Consider the following 17985-nt stretch of genomic DNA (forward strand, 5'->3'; position numbering starts at 1 on the left):
CACGCTGAGCAGAGGGAAACAGCTGCGCCGAGGCTCTCGGAAAGGAGAGGAGCTGGGAAAGTGCGCCTTGAGCGCTTCAAATCTGCTGCCACGTTTCGCAGGGGGTAGTGCTGCGTGGCGTCCTGATTCAGCACACACACATTCTCGAGCTCTAAAGGGCAAAGAGGACCTTCTGACAAAGGGGAGCGGCGAGGGGCTTGCAGAACTCCCTCCCTTCTTTCGGACGCGCTCCGGGATGATGCTTTTTTTCAGGCAGGGAAAACGGTGAGGCACGAGCACGGGGATGCTCGGGGATGAGGGGTTTGCTTTGCTTTAGGAAAAATAGTTAAAATAAAGGTGGAGGATGCGGTGGGGTGGGGAGGAGGGGGGTGTGCTACGCTCACGGCCAGCACGGGGCTGCAGGCATCTCCCGGCAGCGGTCACATGGAAGTTCTTTGTAGCGCTGTTACCGAATGGGGACACACCGCAGGGCTGCGAGATGGGGCAGCGCTGTGATGGCAGCGGACCCCCCGGCGTGGCAGCACCCAGCTGCCCCAATGCTGCACCCCGAGGGGAGCTGGAGCCCAACCAGGGGTGATTCATTGATTAATGGGTGTTGATCAGAGCGGAGCGGCTCCGCGAGTCCTCGGCAAGCAGTCCTGCAGCAAAGGTGGGCGCTCCCCTGCCATGACTGATAGAGCCCCAACACTCGCTTGGTGTGAGCAGCAGCGCTGTGTGCTTCTGGTTGCTTTTCCCCTTCCGTTGGGAAGTTGGTGCGTTTTGGGCTGAAACTCACAGGCAGTCCAGCGAAGGCTGCGCTATTTCCTATTCGCAAAGAAAGATTGCAATGCGCAGTAATGTGCAAAACTGGGAGAGATGCAAAGCTCTCCCCCCTCAGCTTGGGTGTGCGATAGGAATTTTCCCTTTTGCACTCAGTCTATTTCTAGGAAGGATTTCTCTTATCGCTGTTCGAACTGCTCCCCGACTCTCACCTATCTCACACCCTAACCCTGCCCTAACCCTGTCCAGCAGCAGCACAAGGACCAGGAGTGGTCCCACGCAGGGCCTCAGGGCTGCACTGCCCTCACCCCATCCTCATGCAGAGCCCTCCAGGAGCCTTCTGAGGAGCTCCACATGGCCAAGCTGAGTGCCCCTGCGAATAAATCTGTGCACCAGTACGGGCTCAGCCCGGGGAGGTGGGAGAAGAATTAAAGAATAAATAAAGAACCCCTGTCTTTATGAGAGGAGATAATTCTCCCATCAGCCAATAGCAACCAGTTTACCCAGAGCTTACACATTAACCAGAAAGTGGAACTCCAATTAACCAGAGTCTGGAGCTTGAACCATTACTCAAACCCCAGTGCAACAGAAGGTCAGATGCCAAAGGGCACTGGGGAGGGGCAAAGCACAGCATCGCTGCTGGGGACCGTGGTGGTGGAACTGGGTCTGACCCATGGTAGGGGAGACCCACAGCTCACGGGGCTCAGGGCTGCACAGGGCAGGATGGGCGCTGGGCAGAGGAACCCAATAGGTGCTCTCGTTTTGGTGGTAAAGCTGGGAAGAAGTCAGGCCAACAGTAGGAAGCGGGGGGATAAAAAGGGGAAAAAATTAAAACAGCACTGGGTTTCCGAGCCTGGGTCTTGAGATAGAGCCATTGTCCTGGAGGGGCTGCAGCATTCTTCGGAGAGGCTTTAGCACAGACCTCATCCGAAGGGTGGGAGAGGCCCAGCACAGTTCCTGGGAAGGCTACACTGAGTCAGCGGGGGCTGAGCAGCCCACGGAGCCCCGGTGCCCTCTGACACGGGGATGACACAGGGATGACATGGGGATGACAGAGGGAACCGAACGCAGAGGGGCACGGGGAGCGCAGCGCTTCCAGCACGTTGACCTCTGGGGCCGACTGCAAAACTTGGAGGAAGCCCTTTGAGTCCTTTGGCTCACCCTGGGCTCTCTAAGGCCTGCAGCAAAAAACTGAAAGAAAGGCCAAAACAGAAAAAAAAGAAAACCACCAGGTGAATGAAAGAATGGGGTGGGATGGGGCGGGGGAAGCAAAGAAAGGTAAAAGGAGGCATCACGGGCCCCAGTGGCAAGAAGTGCTTCTGCTCTAGCGCTCTGTGGCTCTGTGACATGCCAAGCCCGATGCGGTGCCATCCCCGACCCAGAGACAGGCACGCTGTGCTGGGATGCGACGGGATGGGGATGCGAAGCGCTCCCTTTCGCTTCGCCCCATCACCCAGCAGCCCGAATCCGGGGGGCCGTGCCAGGCCGGCAGGGCAGCCCTCCCGCTGGGGTCTCACGGAGAGGCACCCAACCGAGGTCGGCACAGCGCCTGGGAGCCCACGGTTCCCATCTACCTGGTTTCTAACGGGTGGCAACGTTGCGTCTGCACAGCGCTATCCTTTCCCATCTCCCTCCTTCCTATCACCGAGGTCAGCTCCTCAACCAGCCTCAATGTTCCGCCAGCGCTGCTCTGCCAGAGGGGACTGTGCACTACGTGCTAAGAAACGGAGCACAGAATTGGGGGGGAAAAAAAAGAAAAAAAAAAAGAAAAAAAAAAGAAAAAAAAAAGAAAAAAAAATGCAGTTTATTATTGCAGATTATTCTCTCTTTCGATATAACCATAGAGTCAAAAATGAAAGGAAAGCACATAGGAACATCACACGTGGTTAGTTAGGAACTCAAGGTATAAAACAATTTTGCACAGCAAAACGTGTAAAAGAAAAAGTAACTGACAAGATTTTTTTATATTTATTGTGGTAAGATTTACTTTCCATTTTTTTTTTTCTATTTTTCTTTTTTAAAAGACAGGATATCAGTCCCTGAAAATAAAATTTACTGATTATTGCCTTTAAAACTGCGGAATCTTTTTTGAAGTTACAGAAAATCCAGTTCTGCACCACAATACAACTGTAAAAAAATCTGCATCATTTTAAAACTGTGCAGTAATGCCATCTTTTATAACTGCATAAATCGTATTAGCGTTCTAAACAGGTTCATCCTTTTTTTTTTTTTCCTTTTTTTTTTTTTTTTGTCATATTCTATGCTTGCAGGTTATATCTTAGTGCAATTCAGTCCCAAATACTTCAATTTTGAAAAAAAAAAAAAAAATCCATACATTTTGAATGTAAAATACCCCTATAGATATAAACAAGGGTGCCTCCCCCCTTTAATACTTTGGTTTTCAAATACAGTCAGTGGTATAGCAAGGACTACATATACCCAACTTATAGGTAAGTTGCAAGCACATGCTGCATAAACTACTTTTTAAAACAGTCCCGTTGCAAATTCTACCCCCCTTTACATCACGACAGTAAACAATTTAGTGCATCAATCTTTAAAAAAAAAATAATAATAATAGAAATCTACATCTAAACAGACCTAACTCTTTCGGATTTATCTATAACATTCCTTTATCTGTAGCATACATTTTAACTGGGCTAACAGATGACAGAAAGTAGAATTAAATTATATACCAGGAACCCAGAGCATTCCACATTTGACCATGACCAAATGTAAAAAGGAGAAAAATAATAATAATAATAATAATAATAAATCAAATCAAATCAAAAGATGGGGCAGATCACCTACAGTTAATTGCTTTAGACTGCTTTTAGGCAACAGCACGGTTTCAATGTCCCCCCCGAGCGGGATGTGAATTTTGCATTTGAGCATCTTCCCAAAGTTCTTTCTGCACTTTGTGGTTTTATTCATTCATTTACTGATTCTTTTTTATTATTTATTTATTTATTTATTTATTTATTTGCCACATCGGGTTACCAACATCCATCCTGGCATGTCTTTCTAAGAGGGAATGCTTCAGTGCATTGGAAAGGAAGTCTGAAGTTCTGAGTGACTCAAAGCAGTTTTAGAGCAGATGCAAACTTTAATGGGGAGGAGGAAGAGGAGGAAGATCAAAGGTTGCACTTTTTTGCTTTCAACCCAAAAAAGTGATGAGGCAATAAAACAAAAGGATGAATGCCATGCCATAATAGTCTCCAAAAGTCCATTTCCAAGCAAAAGGAAAAAAAAAAAAAGAAAAAAAAAGGAAAAAAAAAAATAATTATACCGTACATGACCAGCATGCAGGGTTTTTTTTTTTTTTTTTTTTATTAATATAACGTCTCTTTTTTTTTTTTTTCATAGTCTTTTGAAACAGTTACAGTTCATTGCTGCTAAGACAAAATAGCAAGCGTAATGCATGAGATGAGGATGGGATTCTAATGGCAGACTACAGTCTCACGTTTGGCAGATTAAGGCCAAAACTCACATGGACACACCGAAGGCTGATGCAGGCTGGTTGGGGCAGGTTGAGCTACACCTCTAGTTTCGCACAACAACGCTAAAAACTGATGGAACTCAGCAAGCTGGAGTCTAAAAATTTCACTTTTTTTTTTTTTTTTGCTTTTTTTTTTGTGGTTTTTGCTTCGTTTTGTGTTTTTGTTGGTTTTTTTTTAACGTTTGTTTTTATTTATTTTTTTTTAATTCTTTTTCTTTTCGCAAAGCTCAAATCTCATATGAAGAACTCAGGATGGCAAAAACAAACAAAACAACGTCAAAATGGTCTGACTCTTTCGGACACAGCAAGCTCAAAGGAAAAAAAAATACAAGTCATGAACTTAAAAATATATATGTGTGTGTGATGTGGATGGCAGGTTTCAGAGCAAGCTTCATATGAAGAACTGAGTTGGTGGCGAGTTGGGTCTTTTAAATGTAAAAAAAAACAACAGCAAGCCCCCACAATAATAATAATAATAATAATAATAATAAACAGAAAAGAAACTGATGTAGAACTTGAGGTTGGCCAACGCGCAGCCGGCCCACCTTAAAAAAAAACAACAACCCAAAACCCGAGTTTGTCTGAAAGCAGTTTTGAGTTGGAAAACCAAAAAGTGATACAAGGTGGCACGGCGGGTCGGCGCTCTAGCAAAGCCCCCAACAACAACTCACACGGAGAACTTTTAGGTAAGGTGGCAAGGCTGTGGGAACTCACATGAAAAACTCTGGAGAGGAGGGGTTGTCGCTGCTGGATCCGTTTTCTCGGAAGCCATTGCTGACCAGCTTCTCGTACTTTTCCTTGTAGGCGTCCCTCTCCCGGACCAGCCTGGAGATCTCCTGCTTTAGGTGCTCCACTTGCTGCAGCAGCTGGTTCTTCTCCGACTCCAGGACGTGCCGCTGCTGGACCCTCTTGAAGCGGCAGGACTGGGCATAGCCCCTGTTTTTGAGGGTCCTCCTCTTCTGCTTCAGCCGGATCACCTCTTCCTTGCTGACGCCCCGCAGCTGCCGGTTCAGCTCCCGCACCGACATGGTGACCAGCTGCTCGTCGGAGAAGCGGTCGTCGAAGTGCAGGCCGCCGCCGCCGCCGCCTCCTCCGTGGTGCGGGTGGTGCAGCCCCCCGGCGCCTCCGCCGCCGCCGCCGCCGCCGCCTCCGGAGCCCGCGGCCGAGGAGGAGGCGGAGGAGGGCGGCGCGCTGCCCGGCGCCGCGCCGTGGGGGTGTCCGCCGCCGCCGCCGCCGCCGCCGTGGTGCGGGTGGTGGTGGTGGTGGTGGTAGTGGGGCGCGCCGCCCTGCGCCGCCGCCGCGGCGATCACCGCCGACACCACGGCGGCCGCCGAGCCCATCTCCTCGGCCGGCACCGAGCCGCCGGCGGCCGCGGCCAGCTGCTGCCCTCTAGCATAGCCATCGAAGGCGCCGGGCAGCGGGTGGTGGCTGCTGTTGATCAGCGCCTCCACCGCGTCCTCGGGGCTGAAGCCCAGCGCCTCGGGGTTGAGCTGCTGCGGGTAGCCCGTCATCCAGTAGTAGTCTTCCAGGTGGGTCTTCTGGTCGGTGCCGGAGCCGGGGCTGGGCGCCGAGAAGCTGGGGGACGGGGGCACCGAGCTGCAGGGCGTGCTCATCGGGGTGGAAGAGAGCGATCCCCCGGCGATCAAGCGGCCGCACTGGCTGATAATGCGATCGGTCTCCACCGGCTCCTTTTTCACTTCAAACTTCATCAGATCGAAGTCATTAACATATTCCATGGCCAGGGGACTGGTGGGCAGGTCGGAGCCGCTCATTGCCAGTTCTGATGCCATCCTTTTGCTGCTGACAGTCCTCCAGAAAGGGTGCGCTCCGGGAGCGAGGGCGCTGCTCTGCGCTGCCGCCGGGTGAGCCAGCTTTGCTGTCCGTCCGTCCGTCCGTCCGCCCGTCCGTCCGCTCCTCCGCCGCGCCGCGCCGCGCTCCGCCCGCTCCGCGTTATCCCCTGCAGAGCCTCCGCTGCCGCTGCTGCATCAGAGCGAGGGGCTCTGCGCCTTCTGCACGCACGGCTCTTTCCTCCCTTCTCTCTCTTTCTCTCTCGCAAACTGCAGCTGGAAGCGTTCGCGGGTGTTGTTGCGAGGAAATCTTTTCCTCTCTCTCTCTCTCTCTCTTTTTTTTTTTTGCTTTTGTTTTGTTATTTTTAACACTTCATGGTGCCTTTCCTCTGGGCTTTCTCGTGCAAAGTGCAGAGCGACGAGAGAGGTTCATCGGGGGAAGGAGGAGGGAGAAGAGACCGAAGACAAAAAAAAAAAAAAAATCAAATCAAAGTCGATATATCGCAACCAAAATAACAACAATCATAAAAAAAAAGGGGGGGGAGAGGGAAAAAAAAAAAAAACAACAACCAACAAACCCTCAACCCCACAGCTACGGCAAGAAGATGAAAAATATTTTAAAGCTTTCATCCAGCAGGAGAGTTTAAAAGCATTGCAGAGTTTTATAGCGCTCCTGACGTCACCCTCCAAATGGCAAATGGACACCGCCGCCGGACCAATGGGCGGCTCCCTCCCAGCGAATATTAGCATAGAACAAGGAAACTTTTGGGAGCTGTCAATCAGGGCCCCATCAGCTGACTGTCAGCTGGGCGCGCCTTAACCCCTTCCTGCCCGCCGCCTCCGCCGGACGCACCGGGTAAGCGGCTGCGGGTGGGGACCGCTCCGTCGCGTCGGGACAGCGCCCGCCGAGCGCCGCCGTCGGGTGAGCGCTCCGTTCCGCTCCGCTCCGCCCCGCGGTGCGGTGCCCGGGAGCTGCCCCTGCCCTGGAGCGGGCACCGGAGGGCACGGCGGGGCTCTGTGCGGGGCAGCGCGGTGCCGGTCCGAGGGAGGGGGCGGTGGGTGCAGCCCCGCGGGGTCCGTGCCGCTCCCCGCGTTACTCGCCGTTCCCCGAGCACGGGGCATCCATTTCCTCCCCCCCCCCCCCCCCCCCCTTCACCACGCCGGGTTAGCAAAGAGCCGTGCAAGTTTTCAAGCCTCGCTCCCTCAGCGCAAAGCCCCGTGGCGAACAAACTGCGTTTACTTTCGCCTCCCCTCTCCCGGTGCCCCCTCCGAGGGGGAGGGCGAGGGGCCGGAGGGGGAGGGGGGGGGCGGCCGTGCGGGCGGAGAGCGGCAGCGCTCGGTCGGCGGCGGAGCGGCTCCGTGCGAACCCCGACAGCGCCATCTCTCGTCCGCAGCGCAGCGCCGAGCGGAGCCGCTCCGCTGTCGGCCGGGCCGGGCCGGGCCGTCGGGGAGGAGGGGGGGGTGGGAGGGGGGGTTGAGCTGCGGCGGTCCCGGTGCTCCCGCAGTGCCCCTCCCGAGCTGCCAGGCTGGATTTTATGGGAATATCGATAGAATTAAAGTTCCTTGTAATTCCGTGATAAATGGGGTGTCTCTAGTAAGTAAGATGAAGTGCGGTGCCGTGAAGTTGTTTATCTGGAAAGTAATTCTCAGAAACCTGACTTCTGACACTTGGTCATATATTAAACCGGCGTCTTGAACGTTGTACTTCAGATGCTCCTTTTCCCCCTTCCCCTCGCAGTTTGCTATTTATAAGACTTCGTAGGTGCGGGTGAGTTGCTGGGTAATTTTTCACCAACTGTGAAAAGCATCGTTTGCAACAGCCGAAGAATTCTCTGCTTAGGAAACAGTACGGGGAGAGTGGGCTCACGAATAGATAACATCTCCCGACCGTGCCATTATCGGCACAAACCCGTGCGGCTGCGCTGCTCCCGGCAGCCAAAAGGCAGGGAGGGCACGCTGCGAGGCGAGCAGGCTAACGACACCTAGATGGGATCGCAGAGGCGATTCTGCAGACCTAAAGCATGCTCCGACGGCACGAACAACATGAGCGTGGTTCTGCACAGCCCCAAAGACACCCGGACATCTGCCGGGTTTATCTTAGAGACTGCAATTAGTGACAAACCGAGTGCAACTCGGCTTGGCTTTCCTATTCCTGCACACCATCGGAACCAGCAAAAGTTCCCAGCTCACAGCATAACCCCCCCCCCCCGCCCTCCAGGACGGCCCCATTCCCCAGACTTGTTTTTCCCATTGCAAGATGAATGTGGCACTGTATGTCACTTAACGCGCTCACCTATGAGAGGCACAAAAAGTGAAGGTTATTGCTTTTTGGAACGCACACTCGCAGTGTTCCACTTGCACGTTTGATGGATGTCTGTGGAAACACAGCTCCGGCCCCATCAAACTGTTTGGATTCAGAGTGCTCCGCTTGCAAACCAGTAGATTTCTGAGTAAACTTGAGACGAAGAGCACAAATTTGGGTGAGCTAAGGGGGAGCCTCTTCCTTAGCACTGATGTGGGTGAGTGCATGCGGAGCTCTGACCTCCAGGGCAGCACTGGAGTTACTGTACAGCATTGTTCTGGTGTGATGATTGCAGAGCTGCCGCCCCAAAACGGCACGGCGTAGCAGAGAGAAAGGATTATTAGCAATTTTTTGGATCACCTTCAGGAGCAGCAACGCTCTCCTCCCTCCCCTCCGCCATTCTCACTGTAGTGCTATTTTCCTTTATTATTTGGCTATTCACGACGGCTGTCTAAACATTTACAGTCCCCTATTAACAGCGTTTCTCCCCAAACAATCGCACGCTTTCATTTCAATTAGAGCCATTCAGGCTCGGGTTTTGCCACCAGGCCACGTCCCAGCCCCGCTCCCTTTCCCAGCACGGACCCAGGCAGCGCACAGCCCACATCCCCACACCTCCTGCTCACATCCCCACACCTCCTGCCCTGCTCCAGGTTAGGAGCTCAGACCACGACGCGTTCTGCCCTGGGTGCGGATCAAGAACAACACATTAAGAACAGTTACCGCTCCCTTTGTTTGCCCGGTGTCTGATTTTTATGGTGCAGAACTAAAGAGTGCCCGCTGAATTTGACTATGGAAGCGGGCAAATTGCTTTCCAAAAGGCTTCTTCGGAGCACAGTGATAAGGCACAACCCGCTCCTAGGTGCAGCGCCAGATAAATCCTTTTAACAGTCCTCAGATCAGTTAACAGGGTGAGTAAATCACAGATCGCTGTTAGCAGATTTATGGGAGAGAATTAATAGAATCAGACGAGATAATCTGGCGGGGATAAAATTGCTGAGGAAACAGTCCTGCCTTCTATCGGGGGTACGGAACAGCGCTGTGATTGCGGGCAGTCAGCGCGGGTCGGGCAATGGGAGCTCAATCATCGCGGCAGCGATTCGGCGTTTATGAATCCTTTGCTCTTTAAGCAACTCGCAGACGCAAATAGGAGCCGCGCTCCCTTTGAAGACACGTTCTTTATATATTTTTATTGGAGGTAATTTACTATTTGCATTACCTGTGTTTACTTCATAATTGAACGTTTTGCATTCAAATTTATGGAACGCGCTCCGCTCGAGAATATATTTCTCCCCGATTAGCATAAATAGTCACTTACCTCATGAATTACTAACAAAGTTTATCTGAAAATATAGGTGTCTTTTTTATTAAGTGGAGCACCAGCATATGTACCACGCATCCCGATTTGCTGGTGGTGCTGCGGTGTCGGAGCAGAGGGAACAGAAGCAGCGGCAAACAAACGCCATCGATTAATATCTGTGTGAGTGTGACAATAATTGCTTCTGCCGACGCTTTGCTAATTGTTAATAACGAGCCGGCGACTCAAAGTTTGCTGCAGAAGGAGCAGAAAGGGGGGGAACCTCCTCGGTGGGTTTCCCCTCTCTTTGCCCCACGCTCGCTGATGGCCGGGGCTCGCTCGGGGCTCCCCGCTCACTGTTGGGATTGTTTCTCTCTTCCCCCTAATCCTGTTTTTATGCTCAGCTGCAAATCCCAATAATGGATATGATGTAGGCCCATCCTCCAGAATTAACACGACCCCACTTAGACAAAGGACACTCGAACCCTATCGACTGCCGGATTGAATCCTTCATCCCATGGAAGCCAACAACAAAACTTCCATTGATTTCAGTGGCAGCAGGATCGGGTCCTGGCTGGCAGCAATCTGTGTGTGTCAAAGGGCCACGGCTGCAAAAACTGAGGGCCATCAGCCAGCAGGGAATGAGGTCTGCTCCCCCAAAGGCAACATTCCCACTGACTCGTGGTGGATCTCCACAAACCAGGTGCTGACATACACGTGTGTTTTGCCTGGATGCAATGAGCACATCCCTAAGTGTACGGCAGCAAAACGAGCTGCTTTCAGTGCTCTCACTTTTCCTGAGCCTGGGCAACCCATTCCCGTGACTGCAGCTTGCTGCCCCATCCACGTCTGACACTGCTCTTTTATTTTAAAGCTGAGAAAATCTTCCTTTTAAACTCATGCTGAGCATCAAATTGGACTCCACTTGCAGCTGAACATCTTGGCTGCCTGTTCCCCAGCCGCTCCGCTGTATTTTATGTAGAATTCTCTCTGCTAATGTAACTTGCTTTCCCTCTCTGTTCTCTTTGCAGTTTTGCATCGGTGTTGCCGAATCCATCATTTCCACTGCTTGCTTATCGTGTTTCTGAAACACTCAGAATATCCCAAATAAGCCCGTGTGATCCAGAAGGAACTTCTCTCTCGGGCTGGAGGTTGGTGCCACCAGGTTTGTGCTGCACTCACCCTATGATGCATGTCCCACTTTACTCGTCTCCATGAATGGTTCAGCCTGGATGTGAAAATCAATACAGACGTCCCTGATGCCAAAAACCTATTTGTCTAAAAGATATAAAAAGTGAAATTGCAATAAAGATTTTTATCGGGCTTTATGGTGGAATTCGTCATTTATAACTGGGATGATGATGTTGGGTTATATAACGTGTTCGCTCTCAAATTAGCTGATGTGAGTAAATAGAGGTAATCTGGTAAAATCTGGTGCCCAGGTTGATCTCTGCAGAAAGCTACAGTTAAAGGAGGAGAAGAAAACAGTCACATCAATATCACACCACTGAGCTGTCCCAGCAAAGCCCTGTGATACGCACGAGGCGTTGGTATCTATTTTAGCTCTGGAAAATCCTTGCTGCTTCTCTCCCTTCTGCTCTGCACTGAGTTGTTTCGGCAGCAAGGAGCAGTGGCAGCATGAAATAATATGTGAATTTTATGTGCTCTCTCTTCCTCAAAGCTGACTACCAGTGAGTGGCGAGGGGGGCACGATACGGAGGTGGTGTTTTGATGTGTGACTGCGAAGGGTGAGACGGCCATTATTAAGAGTGATCGACTTCAGTGACTTTTAAACAAAGCTGTGATTTAATGTCTTAAAGCCCGAGATGGCACAGACTTGTCGTTAGTTGGCGTGGTGGGCTGAGTGCCATGCACTGGGCTTATCTCGTGTGAGTAAAGCATAGAAATGTGTGGGGTAAGTGATGGGGTCTTCGGCAGCACAAGGCTCTTGGCTTGCGTGGCCTTATGGCAGAGGGGGGCTGTGCCAACGGGAGCACATAAGGATCTCACGTTACCTCCAACCTTCAATTATCGTGCTGAATCTGGCCTAACCTGCTTATCTCCTGAGAATTACTCACTGGGTTTTGGCAGGAGGAGGTGTCAATGAAAATGAGACAGTTCTGGAGCCAGCATCGCTGCCAGCAGCCAGGGCTTAATTCTGGGCAGAGCTGGGGACAGTGTGTTCCTCTCCCTGCCATGGCTCCAGCTGCTCCCATCCCCAGCCCTCTCCACCAGGTGAGCTCTTCCCCATCCCATTCCCATTCCTGTTCCTGGCTCCCAGCTCTAGTCTCCATGTTGGAAGCCCAGTGGCTGGAGCTGTCTTCTTGACTATGGAGATGTAGCAGCATCTGTCAGAAAATCCATGTGAAAGCAGCCCGGGTGCCAGCAAATAGGAGCTGTAGCTTTCTAAGCAGCTACATCTGATTTGGTTTCATACATTTAACTTCACCTTTTTTTTCTCCCACTATTGGCAAATGTGTTATTCTCGCACAGAACTGAGAACAACCTGCATTTCCCAGGATTGCTTTACGGAGTCTTGGTGCAGAGAAGTGCATGTTGTGATGACATCTGACGTCATCCAGTGGCATTCATTGTCCACACCAAGCGGGAATGGAAAGTTTCACGCCCCCTTCCCCTCCTGCTCCCCAGCATTAGCTCACCATTGTGGCGGGGCTGGGCAAACCACTTTGCATTGGCCTCCATCCGGAGTCCGGGTCATGGGGAAATGCTAATCCTTAACAAAAAGGAAATGATAAAAATACCCATGAAATTAATTTCCACACCTGCAGTCGAGATTAATAACAGCAACCGGAGTGGCATCCCATTTCAGTTCCCTGGAGGTGACTAACAGCCCTGGCCATGAATATCATACCAACCACCAGAGGAATTCACTGTCTGAGGGATCCACCGTGGAAAACAATTGATCCCCAGAGCTCCGCCTGCACAATGGAAAATGGCTTTAGTCATGTATTAGTCATTTTATCACAAGATGGTATTTCTGCACTGGGAGGTTTGCCCTCTGAGCCCAGCACAGAAGAACGGCGTTTGGCTTGGTAATTTACACACAGGTTTTCATCATGTTTTCTTTAGGAGGATGCGTGTAAATGACGAAGAGCAATAAACTCACTCTTCTGCAGGTTAATTCATGCCAGTTTCCCGTGTGCTTTATTACTGTCTGTGCTTTGCATCGGCCCCGCACGTCCCTGTGAGCGGCACTGGTAATTCACCGAGGTAAGGGAGCGGTCCTCTACTAAAACACACTGCTTGAATTTTCCCCAGCTTCTGCTTTCCTCCCTTAATTGCGAGGGACGGATTGTGCCGACTGCCTGCTTCCCCCGGCTGGGAGGCACTGCTCTGCCACTGCCATCCCCAGCCTTCAAAGGTGACATGCAGCTACGAGCTATAAAGCAGGCAGCTGCACGGGGGCTCTGAACTGCCTTCAAAAGGCACTTACTTCTAGTGCCGGAGCAGCATTAGTACTTCAAGCAGGACAGGTATGCACTTGAATCCCTCTGCAGAAGCATCTTGCAGAAGGAATTTATCTAATGATGTTGACTTAATCTAATGGACACGAGGTGATGGGCGACGATATCTGCTTTGTTTTTTTTCGGCTCTCACAAATGGCTTTGCTCACACAGTGCAAAAAAGCCACTGCCTGTGCCCCAGGAGAGCAGAGTGCGAGCACATTTGCACGAGGTCTTCAGCAGTCGTGGAGCTTATTTATTCACACAGCATCGGAATGAGGCAGAGAGAACCGGAGACACGGAATTGTTTCCCTGTGGTTTGCACAGAGATTTCAGCCGCAGCTCTTTCCTCTCCCCTTGGAGCATTTGCTGCTGTAGTGCAGCTCGTGTTATTCCCTGCGGAGCGGGAGACGGGGAGGGCAGTTCTCTCTTTGTTCTTTCCTGCCCCCTCTATGGATTTGCACTTTTATAGCTGTTCAGGTAACTGTTACACTACTTACAGCGGTGGCAGGCTGGCTGTTTTTGGTGTCAGTTTGGCTCCAGCAGGTTTAGATTCCATCTCCTGCAGTCTCCTCCAGCAGCGATTGTCTTTTTTTAATCTACCTGAAATTCAAGGTTCAGCTTCAAGCCGATTCCAGCAGCACGTGGCTGTGTCCTTTTGCAGCTGATGAGCCAAAGGAAAGCACAAGGAACACTAATAAGAGGAGTGGTACACCATCAGGTTTTATAGTTACCCACACCACTCAAATAGCCTGCTATTAGTACCTCTAATCCTGCAGATTCAAAGGAAATCTACACATCATAGCACAGTTTTCCCTTTTCCAGATGGAAGCGCGCTGTCACAGTGAGGAATCAGGATGCCAACATCTTCGTATCACCAAAATTAAACAGGTCAGTGCAAAAGGTGCACTGCAGGTCAGTGCAAAAAGGCACACTTAGCTCTACACAGGTCACGCAGTGCCTTCAGTCTGGGTCAAGCTACCACACGTGAGCCCTGCTGTTTGGCCACTCCAAAGCTGCATAACATTCCCGATATTGGAAAAAACTCTGCCCCGCCGTGTCAGCTCACTGCAGCAGTTGCCAGCTGCAAAGATTAATTTTTAACCTCCTCGTTTTCCAGGGCTAAGGCAGATGAGCAAACACTCCCCACCAGCCCTCAGCTGGGGAAACTGTTGTTAGATTGGTGGAGGTGACAGCTCCCGAGGTTCAGCCCTCTCATTTCTGAGCGCTGCCGTGCACTCCTGCAGCACCCATTGCAGCAGAGGTGTAGCAGAGCTGCAGTGACGGAGCCGGAGCAGTGCTGCTACAGGATTTCCTCATGGGAAGAAAAAAAAAAAAAAAAAGAGTTCAGTTTTAGGCTTCTTGTGTCTTCTCTGAAAGATAACAGGGCTTTACATATGTGGTTATCTGGAACTTGATCTTGGGGTCAGAAGTACAAACATGTAGAGTGCCTTTTCTGCATGGGAGGGAATGGCTGGTAACCCCCCTTGTTATCTTCCCCATCACTTGCTTCTAGCAGCACCTGGGCCCTCCTTATTTAGCATCTGCCAGCAGCTGGCAGGGCCAGAAGCCATCAGAAGCACTGGCTTCTTTGTAACTTTAATTTTAAGCCCACCACTCGTCCTGCGACCAAAACCCATCCGAGGGATCTCCGTGCGCTCGGGCCCTTACTTCCAGAGAAAAAGTGCTTCAAGATTGATAAGATTTAATTTCCTAAGTTGCAGTCTTGCAAAACTGGGCCGCAAGTCTGAAAGCGGAGAGCCCCTTAGGTTGCACCCGGAGTGTAAGTCTGATGGCTGTAACCCAGCGGATAACTCCCTTCTCTTAGCTAGCAGGTAACAATTTATTCATGCTGCACGAGATTTCTGCCTCAGCTGGGGCAAATAAAAGCAGAGCGAGTTCCTCAGCACTTGCGCCTTCATTTGGGAATTTCAACTAATAACTTTCTGTCCTACTGCTGTTTCACAGGTCCCCTAACTAATATACCGGGATGTGTGAGAATATTGCTGTGACTCATAATCAGAGCTGCGCAGTCCAAACCCAAACTGGATTTGGAGTGGTTGGGGCAAGGGCGAAATTACAAAAATAAAGGCAATGAGATGTGGAAGAGGAGTGAACGCCCACAGCAAACCAACGATCTGCATCAGCAGCCAGGTAGCAGCAGACACAAGAGAAGTGCCTGGTCCACCAGTCTTTCTGGTTAGGTGCAATTTTCACTCCGTGCTTGCAAGGCAATAGCACAGAAAAAATAATATCACAATATTCAGTGTTACGGACAGGTAGTACAGGCTTGGGCTTTCCCAGAATCCTAGCAGGAACCAGAGGGATGGGACTTCAGTTGGGTGTACAGGCAGCAGGGCAAAGCTGAGAGGAAAGATATCTTACTTTGTATCACTTTTAGCATGCTTCTTTTCACAGAAACACACAATCATAGAATGGCTTGGGTTGGAAGGGGCCCCGGGGATCATCAAGTTCCAACCCCCCAGCCACAGGCAGGGCCAAAGACTTTTCTCCTGGTTCACACTGGTAATAACTATGTATTTTTGCAATATCGAAGAGCTAGATAGAAGAAAAGAGTTCTACGCTGCAGAAGTTGAATGAATTTTCCATTATAACAAAGCAGTGTGTCCTCAGTCCCTCGTGCACGGCAGAAGAACAGCACCAGTCTTTCTGCCATGCATGTCCAGCCATGCACAACTCCAGGACTTCCTGGTGAACGTAACATCTCTAATGCAAAACAATTAGTCATTCCACCACAGCTGAGCTCGGCTCATTTACCAACAGTGTGCAGTGAATGTTGTATCAAGACTGTGATGATCTGACGGTTTTAGGAATAAACCTTTCAAGGAATAGAAGACATTGATGCAAAATTGAGGTGCCACAGAAAAGGCCAGATGTTCAACTTTTAGGTCTTTATAGGGCATGCAAATTTTTTCCTCATGAGTGAATGTGCACATTACCCATTGATGCGATCACTTATGCATCCAGCTCATCATCTGAATAGGCAAATATCTTCTCTTCTGCAGCAACCATACTCGGGATTTAATGCAAAATTCATTCTTTTTGAAAATCACTCCCCTAGAACACAATGGTAAATCATCCAAGATAAAGCGATGTGAGGAGAAATGCTGCATCCTTCTTCTGAGGCCTTTATTTCTTTTCTCTAGAAAAATGGCTCCACCTTCCTGCTGAAAGACACAATTATTTCCCCATATTCACGCTGTGTTACTTGCTCAGTAGCTCACATCATTGATTGGGCTCCATTATACCAAATTCTAGAATGCCTGAAGAGCTAAGTATAAAGCAGGAGACAACAGATACAAAAATAGACGTGGACCACGAGGTAACCATGAAACACCCTGCGTTGGGATTGTCTCCTGCAAGCTGGGATGAGTCAGTGCAGGACAGGAGATCACAAAGGATATCAGTGAATAACCACCATTAAGACACTTGTCCCGCTGTGTTGGACACCACGCTATCTTTCACACAGTCTGTGACCGAATGGCGTGCAAAAATAAGGATTGTGATCCCTAGAGATAACATTACTCACCCTCATTTATTTTTTTCTCTGAATAAAAGGCACAGTCTCCCAGCAATAGCCATTCTCAGCTGTGCCACAGCATTCTGAGTTCTGCCTTGCCAGTTTCCTGGCAGATCCAGCAGCTATCGGGTTCCTTGCTTGTTTCCTCTCCAGCCACGTGATGTTTACAGTTATTGGGTTTGAACAAACGGAGCAAATTCAATCGAAGATGATATGTAATATAACATAATAAAAATGAAATGCACTTTACATTTGTATACCAGCTTGTTAGCAGGCAACTGACCTCAACAAGAACTGCTTAGACACCTATCTCTAGGCACCAGCATGCGTACGTCTGTTTGGTACAGAAATATGCTTTCTGTTCATATTATGACCCACTGCATATGAGAGAACAGCTAAATACAACAACAGATATATGTGAGAATGGATATGTAAGAAGGCAAACCTGCCACCATCATCAGTCTCTAAAACAAATGGTTACTCAGGAAGACAAAATACTCTTCCCCTCCTAAGGAAACCCAAGCTATATTATGCACACAAAAAACATGCCCGTAGTTTTGGTGCCATAAAGCATAAATCATCACGTAGCCCTCTGCAGATTGCCTCTCCGCACTGAACCGTTGGGCCACATTCCCTGAGGTCCCCCATCCTGCAGCAATGAGCAGGACTGGAGGAGGTGGTGAGGCCGGCGGTGCTCCCAGGCCAACCTCTGCCCCTGCCACCCCGCATCAGTCCTGCGAGCTTGGGGCTGAAATCCAAGCATGTCTTTGCAGGTGATGGCAATGCCATGCCTACTTTCCTCTTTTTTAAAGGATTGTAGGAATTCTGGACCCGTTGCGGGTCTGCGATCCCCAGTGCAGAAGGGAAAAGGATTTCTAATGAAAACCAGCTCCAGTTCTGAATATTTAATACTGTGCCCAAGTGGTAACAGGATGATAAAGTTTTGATAGGCCCGGTATTGGCTTTTATTTTTTTTAAGGGGGAAACTTCTCTCTCACTAACAGAAAAAGCATTTTTAATGCCAACATCAATATAAAGCGCTGTTGGGACTTTTATATCATTTCAATATCAGGCCTGCGTTCAAGGAGCAAAAATAAATGCAGTGTTCACAACCATTTGATATTATAGCTGAATGGCTTTCAACAAGCTCTTGCCATGTTTTTATGCACAAAGTATGATTTGGGGGGTTGGGGATGGAAAACGAGGGACTGGAGGGGAGGGGAAGCAGTTGCTAATTTATAGACATTAGCTGGAATGTTTGAGGGCAGTCTTAGCAGGGTCACACCATCATGCGTACACCAGGGCATTTTGCAAATAGGAGAAATTCTTCTTTTTTTTT

General features: G+C 49.9%; 1 protein-coding gene and 1 long non-coding RNA gene across 9 annotated transcripts in view; one reads left to right on the plus strand and one right to left on the minus strand.

Annotated features, from left to right (window-relative positions):
• Nucleotides 1–6677, minus strand: part of MAF (MAF bZIP transcription factor) — a 160029-nt gene extending 153352 nt beyond the window's left edge. For 4 of the 8 annotated variants that reach the window (XR_005862881.2, XR_005862880.2, XR_005862878.2 and 1 more), the window contains exons 1-2: nt 4970–6677; nt 2334–2469 (exon numbers count right to left, since the gene is read on the minus strand). Coding sequence is in view for 2 of the 8 variants with exons in the window: in NM_001044671.1 (NP_001038136.1) it covers nt 4970–6045 (1076 nt within the window). In the remaining 6 variants the exon portion in view is untranslated. 8 annotated transcript variants of the gene reach the window in all.
• Nucleotides 6678–6884: 207 nt separating this feature from the next.
• LOC100858311 lies at nt 6885–13996 on the plus strand. Its single transcript, XR_006931256.1, has 5 exons — nt 6885–6964; nt 9700–9824; nt 10673–12694; nt 12779–12872; nt 13931–13996. It is a non-coding gene; the product is annotated as an uncharacterized LOC100858311 (long non-coding RNA).
• The last annotated feature ends 3989 nt before the right edge of the window (nt 13997–17985 follow it).

This window comes from Gallus gallus, chromosome 11 (assembly GCF_016699485.2).
Source record: "Gallus gallus isolate bGalGal1 chromosome 11, bGalGal1.mat.broiler.GRCg7b, whole genome shotgun sequence".
Classification (NCBI taxonomy): domain Eukaryota; kingdom Metazoa; phylum Chordata; class Aves; order Galliformes; family Phasianidae; genus Gallus; species Gallus gallus.